Below are 15498 nucleotides of genomic sequence, written 5' to 3'. Positions count from 1 at the left end.
GTGCCAGTGGCTGAACCTGTCCGTATGTATCCTGAAGTAAGACCATCTAAAGAGTTTGCAGCCATAGAGCAGAGAACACAGCAGAAAATTACTATAGTGGAGGAGATGTGGCAGCAGGAGAAGATGATACAGCAGAAACCGCATCCAACAGTAGTGCAGAAAGCACAGCAGAGAATTGTAGTGGAGGAGATGTGGCAGCAGGAGAAGATGCCACAGCAGAAACCCAGTGTAACAGTGAGAAAGGTGGAGGACGATTGGTATATTCTTCTGGATGTGGCTCCTAAGAAATCAGGTATAGTCAAAAGGATTCAGGATTTCTTTTTGAGTTTGTTTTACAATGCATAATAATTCTATAACACGATGCTTATTGTGCACCTACTGTGTCTCAAGGCTCAACAATTTTATTGATCGTTCTACCTCACTGTAAATGCTGGTGTCCTAATATTTTGTCCTTTGTATTATTTCCACAATATTACCTGAAACTGGTTGTGTATTTGCATTAGTTGCTGTCCCTGAGGGCATCCGATTCCCAGCGGAAGTCAGACCTCCAACTGCTGAGGCCAGAAAGAGGATTGCTGTCTCTGAGACAAGACCTCAGTTTGAGAGACGAATCCTGGAAGAAAGACGTCCACTCACACACACACATATCAATGATGATTGGTTTGTTCTACTAGATGTTGGCCTCAAGGAGACAGGTATTTTTTTGCCTGTTTTGTTTTGTTGAATTGCAGATGTGCAGCTCACACATGGTCACTCTTTCTTCACTCCATGAAACGCTTATTAACATCAGGTTAAGACTTTTCAGCCCGTTTACAGCATAAACTGGAAACGTGTCCACTGATGGCAATGCATGTTCATCATTATTCAAGGATTTCTGACTGCACTGTGTTTTGCGGATTGAGGAAATAACGCTTTCTAATCTCGGCCTTTCATCGCGTCAACCACATTGAGCTTTTTAGCTCTTTGCTGCCTAACATCATCTGCTTTTGCATCCACCATCGGATCATAACAAGAACTGAGCTGCGCTTTATCTCTCATTCCACTTTGTGGATTTGCTTCTCGTATACCTCAAGCTCGGACATGTGTTTGTCCTCTTAAAGGAGAATAAACAAAGCATTTAAGGTACAGTATACTCCTGCCCTGCAATGTTTGCACTTTCCTGATCACATCGAGGCTTGAGACTGTGAGTAAGATGTGGCATTTTGAACTAATGTGTGCTATTTATATGCGATAACTGTTTCAGTGTACATTTTACCTTGTGAAGATCATGTCAAATGTGCATACAGTCTAATCTCGCCAACTGTGATAAAAACAGATTTCACTTCATTCACATTTGCATTTTGTCTGTATTTTGTCCAGTGGTGAGCACACAGAGGGGCACCCGTCCCGTCAGTGCTCCAGTCTTCTCCCAGGCTGCTCTGGCAGAGGCAGGGATCCCCATGGCCCCTCTTGACCAGCCCCAGACCTCCACTCCAATGAAGACCAGCCGCAAGGAGGAAAGGAAGCTGGAGGTCACTGTAGAAGCTGTGGAGCCCTCAAAAACTGACATCAAGGTATTCAATTTTCCTGATTAGTGTTTTAAACTTTTTTCTATGTACTTTCAACAGAAAATCTGTAATTTTATGGACACAAAAAATATTGCCTCATATATGTATGTTAAACATCTCTCCCAAAAAAAGCTGGTGCCATTATGAGATAATCAGCAAATTATTTGTGATTGATGTGTCCTCATAGCAGTTGTCTGGGTATTTTTATTGTAGGTAGCTATAAAACTATAAAGAACTTTTAATGTAAATGCTTTATGGTCAATAATAATGAAATATACAAAATTACTGAGCAGCAATTCTCTGAACTGTGTCTCTCTTGCTGCTGTAGTCAGCAGTGTGGAGGGACCAGAGGGAAGAAGAGATTTCACTGATAACCAGCATCAATGGGGAAATTCAGGTTAGTGTCAGACAATGGCCTCAGAAGGCATGTTTCCATTATGGCTAAGCTGTGTAAGAGTGTTAAAGCCAACAAGCAGAGGATGCTAACATGTGTCCCTCTCTTCTCCCAGTCTGAGGTGATGAGCACAGAAGTGGTGCGAATGCGAAAGGTCAGATTCTTAGCCTTGTTCATGTTTCCATAACCATTTCTCCACCTCCATTCTGGTAATATAGGGCTCCTTCCGAAAGATTAATTTCACCCTCTTCTCACGTTGTGCTTCCATATGGCTAAGTGAAATCCACATCAGGTTCAAGGCACATACAGTACATTTTAACAGACAGAAAATGTAAGAATGGAAAGCATATGTGAAGAGTCAGAAGCTGGCCTTAATAGAATAATAGAACTTCAATATGAAGAGACTGCTTGTCTCAAGATTTTACACAATTTAGCTGTATAAACTGTAGGTTTACAAGGCATTCATTTCTTCTCATTGCTTGCTGTATTTGTAAACCCTGGAATGCACATGCATGATTATGGATTACAAGCACTTCACTTAAATGGTGCATGATAACTGTTGTTTTATCACACTTCTGTCACTCCACCATTCTTTATTTCTTCACTCATTATAAGAATAGAAACATTAAGACAATTCTCTAGAGACCTATGTTCCTTGTTTCGTTAGGATTATAGTCACTTGGCCCCAAACTGTTTTGCATGCAGAGTCCTCACAACCTTTCTTGTCTATTGTATTAACACTTTAGTGAACTTTGTAGTATGCATGTCCAAGGTGTGGCAGTTTGATGCCAACACACCAGGAAACTGAAACCCACACTTTTTTGTTCTTTTCATTTTTCACAGAAAAGAGCTAAGAAAATTGAGGGTGACTCAATTTATATCAGGCATAGCCTTTTAATGTTGGAGGTTTGTATTCCTTCTGGAGATGTCCGTCTCTAGCTGTGTTTTCTTGCTCTTTGGCACTCTGGCTGTGGTTTTAATATCACGCTTGCATGCTGCAATATTTCACTTTTTTTTTTTTTTTGCATCAGCATATATGATTTGCTGTGTGGATAACTTACTACGTGTGTGTATGTGTGACACAACATAATGCTAATCCAGTTGTTTCAGGAGAGCGCTGTTGAATTTAAGACAAATAAGTATTGGATTAGGATTGGATGCTGCACTTTATAGCATCTGTAAAACTGTCCCTATTGGTCAGCCCTGTGATGTGGTTGATGTGCCCGAGGTTTAAGATGATGAGGGACAGCAAGAGCTTTCCTAGACTGTTAGCTTTTTAAGTCAGGATTCACAACCAGCTCCATTTTTACATGAAATATATTTTTTTCCAGATCATCAGTATTCTCCTGTTCCTGCTTTTGCTCTTCCTACCTCCATCTTCTCTCTGTCTCATTTTCTATCTTGCCAATAGTGCACTGCATTGCACTTTCTCAGCAAATATGCAAATCAACGACGAGGGGAATGAAAATGAAAATAATTGTACCCAGTCATACATCTTTGCTGTTATGTATGAAAGGAATTACATTTTGGGGAAACACTTATCATTAAGTTGCTCTTCAGCACCACAGTAGGTCATGATTAACAGTTAACAAACACTGGTGTTCATTACTAGAACATTTCCTGTAGTATGTGTCTTAATATGAGTGTTGATTACTTGCTGTTGTCCATAAAGATCAACTTGCTGCTAAATGTTGCCAAATCAGTGCTGCTGTTTTTGCTTTTGTTCATTCGTGTCAAATGAACAGGTTTCCATTTACACTGAGGCTTCATCCTTCGACAACTTCTACCATGTCTGCTGTCATCACCTCTCTTGCTCTTTTGATTTGCAGCCTGTTTTCAAGATGTGTTTCACTGCAAGCCTAATGCTATGAAATAAAACCATAATGCTGTGCTGTTTGGTTTATAGCTTGTACACATCCAGAACTTCAAATAATGATCAACTTTTGATAAATCATGGAACTGACTCCTCTAAATATTCTCTGAATCTTTCCCATATAAAACAATGTCTCGTCTCAGTTAATTTGCATTTTGAAAAGGAGTTACTGATAATCTATCAAGAACCCACATTGTGCTATAATCTAGAATAATTAAGCTCTGGCTCCTTCTAATTTATGTTATACTCTTAGAAACACTAACCCTGCTTCTGCTTATTCAGTTAATCAGAAATAATTCAGCACAAATTTCATGACGGCAGCAGAAAAGCAACATTAACTGACTTTTTTTTTACTTTTCTTTGTCCTCTCCTGTTAATTGTTCCCTCTCTGCCAACTACAAACCTCTCTATATATTCCCTCGTCTTCCCTGTTCTTGTCCAACCTTCACTATCTATCCTTGTCATCCTCTCCTTAATATGTTCTGGCTCCATTTGTTTCCGTCAAATTTCCTGGCACCCTCCCCCCACTCTGTCCTTCCCCTCTCGGCTTTCCTCCGTGTACAGGACTTCGATAAACCTAATGAGGACCTGCTCAAGCATCATGCCAGTATCAGTGAGCTGAAGAGGAACTTCATGGAATCTGTCCCAGAGTCCAGACCCAGTGAATGGGACAAGCGTTTGTCCACGCACTCTCCATTCCGCACACTGGGTATCAATGGTCAGCCTCTGCCCAGTGCAGATGGGGTAAGTCTCCCACAGCAGCCACTTGACACCAAGTTAGTTGATTGAGTTTGTCGGTTCAGGAAATCAAATGTTAATTACATTATGAGAATTATCAATTCCTGAACTGACTTGTTGCATTTATACATACAGTATATCATCTCATTTGTTTTCCATGGCTCTGAATTTGTTTGGAAAACATCACTGCACTAGTGTGAGCAGTGTGCATGGATTTGTATTGGAACAGAAGAACCTGATATTCTAGTTTATGTCTTGTGTTTAAGTATTTTTTCTTGAAATTGTGTGTAATTTGGATTATATTTTGCATAATTTCAGCACAAGATCAGATTCTTGTTTCACATGACCGATATATTCAAATGAAAGAAAAACACAGAGGAGGGGATCAGGCTCTTCCAGTTGTCATTCCTCGTTCTTTGACAGTAATGAGTTGTGATGGATTGTGTGTGCATGTACAGACCTATTCGAGACAATGGCATGTGGTATGCGACACATGCATGTATATGAAGAATGCAGTTGGACTTGTTGAATAGGGTCTGTACTTTTGTATTTTCACATAAAAGACTGATGTGGGTGAGGCATCTTTGGGACAGGTTGTCCACTCTCTGAGAACTCTTTTGGTTCATCTTATGTGCATCAGATGCCTCTGACCCCTGACATGTCCCTGTTGCATGACTGACAGACCTGACGTTGAAATTTTACTGCATGACCCAGAGATGACCACTTCCTTGCGGTTTTGCATGTTCTCACACTGAGCAGAATTTACCTCTCCCCCCTCTTCTCTATCGCTCCTTCATTGATGAGCCCTCTTTATGCTTTTAATGATTTCTGTTTTGCACATTTTCTTTTCATGCTGCTTTTGCCCTTTTGTTGCTGCTGCATTCTCCAAGCCTTGGTTATTTTTTCCATGAAGAGACAAGGTCTCATTCACAGTTGTATCAGCAGTTATTACCCCATGATCTCTAACAACATCATACCTATCACAGGATTCCAGTATTTGAGTAACACTATCACATCATCACTGGTATTAATAGTTATGTTGCAGTTAAAATGATTACATTAAAGTGAACTAGAAACCTATGGAGATTCATTTTGCATGCCTTTTGGTGTGACTTACTCGTAACTGCAGCATAAGTGCTTGGACACAAACCACTTTTGCACATGGAGATTAATGCCTCCAAGTCCATCATATTGTCAGGCTGCATTAGCCTGAACGCAAAGCAAAAGTGACAGCTTAGAGCTGGCAGCGAGGAAATGAATCGGAACAAATGTACAAACTGACATAAGCAATTACATGTCAGCTTAATGACACTGGTCAAATGTCTTCTACCAAGCAGAGTGGACACGCACTGTTTGAGCTCCATTGTAACAGCCAGTTCGTCATTCTACTTGACCTTTGGTTTGGGTCTATTGACAAAAGACAAATGCTACTAATAGTATGAGCCTGTATTACAGCTAAACGTATGTTATTTCAGATTAGTTACGTTTTTAGAGCATAGCTTTGTTGAGGGCTAGAAACCTCCAGCCAGATCAAATCACTTTCACCACTCAGACATAACACAGCAGTGGGTAGTTATAGGCCATCTGTATCAATTTAATGTCCTCAAAGTAGATGAACGCTGGCTATACAGGCGTACAGTTGACCATAACTGCCAAAGATATTTCCATTTGAAAAAGATAAAATATAAAGTACATCCCTTGTTTACATAAGATACTACAAGTGTGGATGACTTTCTGTCTTTTCAGTCTTAAGTGAGATGTAGGACATGGAAATAAATGTAAAGATGCATGTTAAAATGCATGTGCCAATATTTCCATGCTCTGAATGACAAAAATTACACTTGTGCCATGCTGTTATATCTGAATTTTACATTTTAAAAAAATCTGTTCTTGCCCAACTCTGGCTTTTTACAAGTTCAGTTCAATGCTAGTCATTGCAGAAATTTCAAAATTCATCCCTCTCATCTCTCTTCCCTCCTCCTCCTCCTCCTCCTCCTCCTCCTCCTCCTCCCCCCTCAGTTTGTCATCCGCCTCCCGCGCGGCCCCCTGCTAGACTTCTACTCCAAACGCAGCTGAGGGGCCGTCTGGACCCTGTGGAAATCCCACACAGGTGTGAGTGTGACCCGTGGAGACCACACCTAGTCACCTACCCATCAACCTCTAGCTTTTCTCTTCTCCTCCTCTCCTTCCTTCGCCTCCTCTACAACATCACTGTAGCATTCTTCATTTCTCATCATCTGCTCCACTTGAGAAGCTGCCTTTTTTTTTGTCTGGCCTCTGTGGAACAAGATCTTCACTCCTTCTGTTTCCTACTGCAGTACTATTTCCCTGGTTTCTCCAGCCACCAAACAGACATGTCCTCCAAAGACTGATTAGGACTGGAAATGACAATGAATCCACTACTGCATTTTCTTTTATGTCTGTTGGACTCAATATAGATACATGAACCAATATTACCTGACAACTGACTTTTATCTGTGGGTTTTTACTGTCTGCCCGCATCACTTTGAGCCTGCTTTTATACACGATTTGAGGCAAATTTATATTGTCAGTTGTCTTAAGATATTGTCTTCGGATAAGCTGATCACTGTGATGTGATTCTTTTTTTTTTTTTTAAATATATACCTGTTCCTGAACCCACATGAAGTAAGCTTTAGAAATGGTTACTGTGAAATTTATGCGTACTCTTAGTCACAGTATATTATTTCTGTGATGGGAGACCTTGAGGCAGCTTAATTGTAATACTTACCAACCTCTTTGTCCTTCACCAGTGTTTTGCAAAGCAGTATGTAGCAACTGCAAGAGCTTCCTGTTGCATGACTTTTTGACCAAAGAATAAAAGGCATTCCATATACAGTTCATATGATTGTTTGTTCCTTTCAGGGAGCCTGGATTTTGTTTAAACAAAATTGTTATATATTAGCTCATGGCTGTCTATCAAGAGCGTATGTCATTGTTGCAATCCCTCCTTCTTGAAAGAAAATTCAAACAAACAAAAAAAAGAATCCATTCCATTATGATGCATACTGAATTATATTCATGGGTGGAATATACAATATGCAGCTACACCTGTAGTCAGTATCCATCTTATTTGGTTACTCACTGTAACTTGTGTCCAGTGGAAATTAGCTTGGAAAACAGATTGAAGATTGTGGCCATGAAAAGATGTAATTGGTCTGTAACCAAGTTCTGTCATATAGACTAATAACATCAGCTAAAAATCACTCATCATAGTATCTTCCAATAGATTTTGTACCTTATAAAATGGATACTGCTTTATACAGACCTTAACTCACATCCATACACATTTATCAATGTAAATACTTTCTATATTTATCATATAAGTAGGAAGTGATCACATAGTGACTGTGTTATGTCTTTTTTAGAGTGTGTGCATTAGTCCGCAGTGTGATGGTTCAGAGGCAAAGGCTGCACATGTGGAAACCAGCAGCAATTTGGACTTTTCAGGCATACCCAGTCCCACTGTGAGCCACAAGAGTGAGCCTGATAGTGTTGAAGCCCACGATGTTCCTGTTGAGGAGGATTCATGTGATCAGGAAGAGGTTGTAGTTTTTGAGACCTCCTTGGTGCCCATCGTGGAGGTGGAGATGGCGCAGCTGCCTCCCTCCCTCGACCTTTCCGGTAAAGATTTAGATGAGATCCAGGAAGAAGAAGCATCATATCCTGGAGTGTCGGAGTGCTCTGGGAGGATAGTTGGATGTTCCCCAGCCTCCTATTTCATGAGTGATGGTCCGCAGGTCATACGCTGCTTCCAGGTAGCCTTCTGACTCCCTCAGGGTGTTGCTGATTCTCTCTCTGCTTGGCCTCTGTATGATTTCAAGGCCGCCACACTTGCTCACCCCTTTGCAGCAACATAACATACAGAACACTGTCTGTGAATCTGCAAAAGTAGCACATTAAGTGCAGTGTGATTTATGTATGTACAGTGTGAATGTAACTCAGGATGCTGCAGAGGTGTTGCACAGTGGTGTGCTAAGTTCTCAACTACGGTGATGGGTCACTGTAACACTAGTTCGTTCTTCTCTGGCACGTTTACTTTACTTTCATCTTCTGTCCAACCCACTTGTGGCTTATTTTCTGTTTTCCCTTTTTCTTTTGTAATCGTTGGTGGTGGGAAAGGAAGTAGCAATGATTGTTGTTCCAGAAAATCTTAACTTAAAAGTCATTTGGTGAGCTGAAAGGGCTGTTGTGGTGAAAATCAGTACATATAGGGATTGGCTTAGAAAGGCATGCATGGTGTGAAATAAAATGGTTGCTGTGAGGTTTGAGGTGTCTGGTTAAACAGCCACTCATAGGGCTATACTCCCATCCACAGCCCCCTCTGGTGCAGACCCAGACAGTCACCATCTCAGCTGTCTCCAACTCCTTATCCAGTGGCATCTCCACCACAGAGGTCCCTATCGTCCCGACCAAGACCTTCACCTATGAGTCTTCAAAGGTAGGGGCTCCAGCACCTGCTCAGCCCAGATCGTCTCAGCTATAGGCATTCAGTTTGCATGGTGGAGATGGCAGCACTATAGAGTAAGAAGGTCTGGGAGGACCAGGCTAGGGGCTCCAAAATGAGCATGAGGAAGCACTGCACCTTCCCTGGCTGAAGGTCAGAGTCACACTACCTAAAGTGATAATTCAATCAACTTTTTTTTTTCTTTTTTTGTTTCTCAGGAGACTGTTGATGGAACAGTCGAGGAGAAAGATGGCACAACTATGTCCAGCTCCAAGACCGTTACCTCAGAAACCTCTTGTGGCACCACAGTGACCACCACTACCACTCACATCTCAAAGGTCAGCAGTACATTCTTCTTTCTCTTTATATCATTATGTTCTGTTTATTTTATTTATTCGCCTCTCAATTATGTTTTTTTCTGCTCCCAACAGGTAGTGAAAAGTGGTTCTTCAGAGACTCGTGTGGAGAAGAGAATCGTCATAAATGCAGACTCTGATATCGACCAAGATAAGGTACAAACCCTCTGTACTAGAAACTTTCTGCCCATGACACAAAATAGTAAAGGAATAGTTCATTTTGGAAATACACTTGCTATAATAAATGTAATAATACGCTTGCTGGCCAAGAGTTTGATCATATCTGTTAATTAATGTTAGCTTAGCCTAGCATATAGACTAGAAAAAGGTGTTAGCAGCTAGGTCAAAGGTAAAAAAAAATCTGCATACCAGCACCTTTAAAGCTCACTATTTATGGTGTTATATCTCATTTTTTTACTCCATACAATCTAACTGAGAAGTTGTGGTTTTATGGGAGGTTAGGTGCCAGACTATATCTCTATTATGGAACCAGGCTAGCTGTTTCCCTTGTTTCCAATCTCCACGCTAAGCTAAAATAATCATCTGCAGGCTGTAGCTTTATATTCAACTGACAGAGGTCAGCGTGGCATCAATTTGGTCATCTAACTCTGCAAATTTTCCATAATGTAAAACTGTTCCTTTACACCCAGTCAACTGATGATGATGATGATGATAATTTTGACTTTACCAAAGACTAAAACAAGTGCACATAATGTCTGTCTTGCAGGGGAAAGATGGCGGAGCATCATCATTGTAACTGATTCACCACCCTCATTTATTCCTTTGACTCTCCACCTTCCCGTATTCCTTTGTCAGAGTGCAGCACTCAACACACACTGGCCAGCTCTATCAGCACACACACATATCCAAAAAAGAAATATCTCATAAATCTGCCCCCTAAAGTTATGAATAACTTGGTAGATAAACTTAGTAGATCCTCTTTGTTTTCTTCCTTTTTTTCAGTTGAGCTGTTTCATTGTAGGTAGAGGAGGGCTGCACAGTGCTCAAGTTTGATCAAGTGATAATCTCATCCTGGTGTTTGAAAAGCTTAGTGAATACACGTTTATTGGTTAAAAAAACAGCATTTTCAGTTGAGTGATCTCAGTTATGTTTGCTTTTAAATGCTTTTTAATTTCCTAGTGGTTTTTACATTGTTCATTTTATACAAATGCACTGTTTCCGTTTTAGTTTAGACACCATTATCAGCATTTATTCCCTTGGTGCTGCTAGGGAAACGTTAAGACTACATTCAAGGGAACTCTTTTTTTTTTGTTTTGTTTTGTTTACTTGTGTATTTAATTCAGGAGAGACATTTTTTTTAATTAAATGACATACCTCACATCAATATGTGAACAGAGATGTTCTGTGCTTAAATTTGGACAGCTTGTTCGACTTTGTTCACTGCTCAGGTACAAAAACCTAAATCTTTTTCTTCCCCAACCAGCCAAGAACCAGTAGCCTACACATTATTGTAAAGTTTGAATTAAAAATTGATCTATTTTGAAATATTTCTCTATTTTATAGAATTAATGCTTTTATAGTATTTGTACAAATTGAGGTTTTTAAGTTATTCATATCCATCTGCTCATTAAATTGTACGTTACTATTGTGCTGTTTACTTAATTTTTAGGTCTCTATTTAAGACCTCCTTAACTGTCTTGCCTGATACCCTGAATCATTCTTATTCGTTTCCTCTTGTAGTCCACCAAGTCTATCAAACCTTTAACAATTTACATATCACCCTAGAGTGCTTCCCTCAGCCCTATGTTTTGTTCAATAGCGTAATAGTCATAATTGCTTTGAATATATTTGGTTGATAAAAGTTTTACAAGCTTTGGTCTGTTTATCTCAGGTTTTGATATTCTTTTTAAGACTACAGACCTCCATATGATTGTATGAGGAATGTTCATATATGTATATCCATCCTTACTTTAAATGTACATTTATGTTCAGCCAAGTGAGGTCAAATATAAAAGCTTGTCTGTGACAGTAATAATGAGTGTAAGAGGTGAAGGCAGCTGTCCCAGTATATGTGGCTTTTCTCTCATAGGAGCACAATGTCTTTTTTACATGTTCTACTATACAGTAATTTATTTGTAAAGTAGGAACTGTTTAATGTGATTTGATGTACTGTGATGTTTCAACACAAGCTGGTTTCCAGGCTTCCACTAGAGATGTCACTATGTTAAATATTGCATTCATCATCAACAAAGTTTGTAAAGCCTTTTTACCACCTAGACGAAGTAGATTGCTCTCTCACTTGCTGTCTTGTGTACTTTTCCATAGAAGAGAGAATGCTTAAAAATATATGAATTCCTATTAGATAGCATGTTTGTTAGCAAACTTTTTTTTTTTTTTATCTCAAACAGAAGCCATTGGTATTGTAGCTACATGGACATCAAACAGCAACCTCTCCTGGAAGAAAATGTAGAATTTCACATGAAGAAAAATAGTTTTTAGAAAATGGAAAATATTGTTGCTTTGTGACTTTTCCCTGTCTTTTTATGGAAAAAATAAAATATGCATTATTTTGCATTCTTGTGGGCTGTGCATATTTTGAACCACACAAAAGTATGAATGAGATTTTGGTAGAAATAAATATTTAATGTCATTCCCATATTTCATAGTCGATGTTGCTGCATATTCAATCAACAAAATAATGATCACCAAACCCGTCTAGACTGTAACACAATAACGTAAACATGATGTAACTACAAATAGAGAATTATCGGGAAAATATTGTTACAGGTGCCTAAATAATCAAGCAAATACAGAGCCATTGAAATTGAAATCAAGCATATGTCTGTAAGTTTTAACTTTCTACTTAAAATAAAGTATTCGTTGTTTCTTGGAAATAGCACCTGATTGCATTTACACACATCAAATGAAATCCTTCAGCATGAAACTCAAAAGCACATTCCACCATCTGTTCTGCAGCACATGTCAAAGTGATTTGATGTTTACTTTAAAAAGTATTAACAGACCACATCACTGATAAGGCAAACCTGTCTGGGGCTGGTGGCAAGTTTTCCTGTTACATTCAGTCACCTGGAATTAAGCCACAGAGCAAAATACACCTCATTATTATCATTACAATTAAAGCCATTTTTCTGTTTAAGAGAAACAATGCTATAATATGAATACATGGATTGACATCAGTTAAGGTCAAACACCGTTTCAGGAGACCGATCCTTTAGGAATAACATGTTTAATACAGAAAACAAGCTAATTTGCTCAACTGTAACAGTGCTTCTCTAAATGGCTGGATCTGAGTGTCCATAAACACAGATGTGGGTTTGGAGAACTGTACAGGGAACATAATCCATTGCTTAAAATAAGTAGTAAACAACAAAGTCTTTTGAGTCCACCATCTTTGTCAGAGCTGAGTTCTAGCGAATTGCCTTGACTGGGCTCTTGAAACTTGATGCAGCCTGAAGTTGGAGTTGATAGGCCATCGGGTGAATTTTGAAACCATATAACCTGAAAGAAGCCATGAAAAACAATCAGTTCCTGAACACAAAGAATGCTCTTTTTAATTTTCTGAGGTCAACAGCTGGATATGGTGTGAAATCTTTTGATACTAGTGCCAAAGCCATACCTGGTTTTCAGTACAGATACCAAAACAAACTATATAAAAAAAAAAAAGTGTCAAGTCAAACACACCTCGGAACAAACTGGTTGGCTGGCCGCTTCGGACGATACTCTGGGTGCACCATGAACAGCATGTGGGGGAACCCTGTCCCAAAATAGGCTCCATCTGTGTGGTGGTGTCTGGAGGATTTAGGGGTGTACACATCCATGCATTTTGGGCAATAAAGCTTCACCATTGCCTCTCCAGGGATGTCTGACAAACCTACAACAGACAAGAGATACATGATATGGGAGTATGTTGTCACAGCCACTGACAAAGGTCACAGGTGCAGCATGGTTCTTATGTAAAGGAGGATTTGTTTAATGTGAAAAATGTGAAAAGTCAGACTTACCAATAGGAAGCATTGGCTGATTTTCACAATAGACTCTGGGGCAATACCCAAAATCCCCTTGTTGATACTTTTCCAACTAGGGAGATCAACAAATTTAGAAATTAGTATTGATTCTGGTCATGGAGCATGAAAGAATTTGAAGTTTAGTTTAGTAATAGTGTACCATCTGTGCAATGCCTCTGTTTGTCAGGATGTAGCGTGCATGTATAAGTCCGTAGAGCATCTCTGCTGCCTGCTCTATCAAGTCACTCTGGTTGGGGTTATCTTCAAGTTCCTCATCTGTCAAATGAAACCAATTCAGGCAGTTAAATCACTGACATTTCTGTATCTGATCTCCTCTGGGAACTGCTAACTTTCTAGATATTCTCACCTGGCTCTAAGTCGAGAATCATGTCCAGAGCCTGGCGATAGTGAGGCACCTGCTCATTCAAACCTGTCAGGTTAAACTTGTCCTGTATGTAGTCCTCATCAACCTGTAACACACGATTCCAGACAATGAATGGCGATTAATGCCATCAATTACTGTTGCGACAGCAAATTGCTACAGCGCACTGATGCGGAAGCATTACGCAAGAGCTTAGAAGGATTACTTAGATGCTGCCAATGAAGAAAGCAAGTAGCTAAAATTAGAATTGGATTTGGTGAGTGTTAACCTTACATGCTAATGCCAAGATTGAACAGACAGTGTTTTCCCTTTCACTTGTCACTCTAAGGTGCTTTTTGAGTGAGAAGGCCTCATGCGCTCCAGTGGTACAGTTCAGTAGCAGAGACCACAGGGAGGTGGCTGCCGTGAGCACCTCTAAATGCGTCTAAATGTGAGACCACGAAATGACTCAGATAATTATTTACCACTAGAACAAGGATGACCTGTGTGTGATTTAGGTTTTCTGCTTTAAGTGCACACACGGCAGTGTGAACTTCAATGCAAGTCCATCAAAATTAAAACATGCTTTTGGCATGGTGCACTAGAGAAGAGATGTGCAATTTAGGCCATCACCAGTAAAGGGCCGTAAAAGAGCAACATGAATATTCATTCCTCATTTCAACAGTACAGTTCAGATGACACATTGTTTCTCCTGGATCAGGGCACAAAAACATTGAGATAAAAAACATCAAAACATCAAAAGTGCATGGGTGCATCAAAACCAGATTGCAATAATCTGTTTTAATTAAAATAAAATGTAGATATGAGGCAGCATGCAGCCTGAGGGGAATAAGCTTTTCTAATAGTGTTTGACTTTATTCGGCTGTATGTCCTGTAAAAGGGCAAAGGGTCAAACAGTCTGTGAAAGGCACACAACTACAACTTATTACAAGGTGTGCACATCTGACAGGATGAAAATTGAAAGAAAAAGCACAGTTCTTGTAGTTTTTCCTCAGGTTACGTGGACATTTTTAACTTTTCACTTATAATTAAGGTTTAAAAAATATCCAGCGGACTAACCTCACAGAAGAACTCATTCCCTCTCAGTCCACAGAACCAGGATATCCAGGACACCTCCTCTGAGCTGCTCATCCTCCTGTCAAACCAAAACAGTCATTTTACATCCTCACTGGTTGGCTAACAGCTACAAACCGGCAGTTCAAATATTGGAAACTTTACAAGCACATATGTGACAGTTTCTCTCATCACAGCAATAACAAAATAAAATATATGTGTCGAACTTTAAACAGAATATCTATTTTGTTTTTTAAATAATCTATAAAGCTACCTTATGTGTCTGTAACCTGCTAGCTGTTAACTACAGTTAGCGTTAGCACCTGATTCACACGCTAGCTTTCTTGCGAGCGTTGCTACATTACAGCTAATAGGGAAATTAATCATTGTTACTGCAATATGTATTTGTAGGTATTGTCTCCTGTGTACCCATGGCAGTTTACAGAAAGTCGCTTTTACTCACCTTTACCTATATTTGCTAATACATCAACTAGAAAGCTTGGCAAGTGTAAGTTCCTCGCTCCCTGGATGACAGCCTTATTTTTTTCCCACCCGCATTCCGCCAAGACCCGCCCTACTCTGCCTCTGATTGGCTAGTACTCGTTGCCTTCGTTGATTAGATTGGTTAGATTTAAGCATGAGGAGCATGATTGGTTAGATTTCGGTTAAAACATCAGCGTCAGAGCCAATCAGAGGCAGAGTAG

The 15498-nt window shown here is 39.7% G+C and overlaps 2 protein-coding genes across 19 annotated transcripts in view; one reads left to right on the top strand and one right to left on the bottom strand.

Annotated features, from left to right (window-relative positions):
* The window catches only part of LOC137191586 (uncharacterized), a 33798-nt gene extending 21890 nt beyond the window's left edge, over window positions 1-11908 (top strand). For 10 of the 18 annotated variants that reach the window (XM_067601793.1, XM_067601792.1, XM_067601794.1 and 7 more), the window contains 12 exons: window positions 2-292; window positions 504-695; window positions 1360-1553; window positions 1876-1944; window positions 2057-2095; window positions 2785-2847; window positions 4379-4558; window positions 7939-8328; window positions 8889-9011; window positions 9236-9355; window positions 9449-9529; window positions 10101-11908. In XM_067601793.1, the coding sequence (XP_067457894.1) occupies window positions 2-292; window positions 504-695; window positions 1360-1553; window positions 1876-1944; window positions 2057-2095; window positions 2785-2847; window positions 4379-4558; window positions 7939-8328; window positions 8889-9011; window positions 9236-9355; window positions 9449-9529; window positions 10101-10130 (1772 nt within the window). In that variant the 3' untranslated portion in view covers window positions 10131-11908. Of the gene's footprint in view, window position 1; window positions 293-503; window positions 696-1359; window positions 1554-1875; window positions 1945-2056; window positions 2096-2784; window positions 2848-4378; window positions 4559-6571; window positions 7414-7938; window positions 8329-8888; window positions 9012-9235; window positions 9356-9448; window positions 9530-10100 lie in introns of those variants that run through there. The other 8 variants (XM_067601796.1, XM_067601795.1, XM_067601803.1 and 5 more) reach the window with 8 other exon arrangements.
* A 43-nt stretch (window positions 11909-11951) lies between these two features.
* Window positions 11952-15360, bottom strand: LOC137191592 (casein kinase II subunit beta). The gene is made up of 7 exons (XM_067601816.1): window positions 15258-15360; window positions 14801-14876; window positions 13727-13829; window positions 13520-13635; window positions 13357-13432; window positions 13037-13226; window positions 11952-12853 (listed from the first exon to the last, which is right to left on the bottom strand). The coding sequence occupies exons 2-7, from the start codon at window positions 14870-14872 to the stop codon at window positions 12763-12765; spliced, it is 648 nt and encodes a 215-aa protein (XP_067457917.1). The 5' UTR covers window positions 14873-14876; window positions 15258-15360; the 3' UTR covers window positions 11952-12762.
* Window positions 15361-15498: the final 138 nt, after the last annotated feature.

This window comes from Thunnus thynnus, chromosome 10 (genome assembly GCF_963924715.1).
Source record: "Thunnus thynnus chromosome 10, fThuThy2.1, whole genome shotgun sequence".
In the NCBI taxonomy this organism is placed as follows: domain Eukaryota; kingdom Metazoa; phylum Chordata; class Actinopteri; order Scombriformes; family Scombridae; genus Thunnus; species Thunnus thynnus.
The sequence above is the reverse complement of the archived record's forward strand: the minus strand, read 5'-3'. Positions and strand labels throughout refer to the sequence as shown.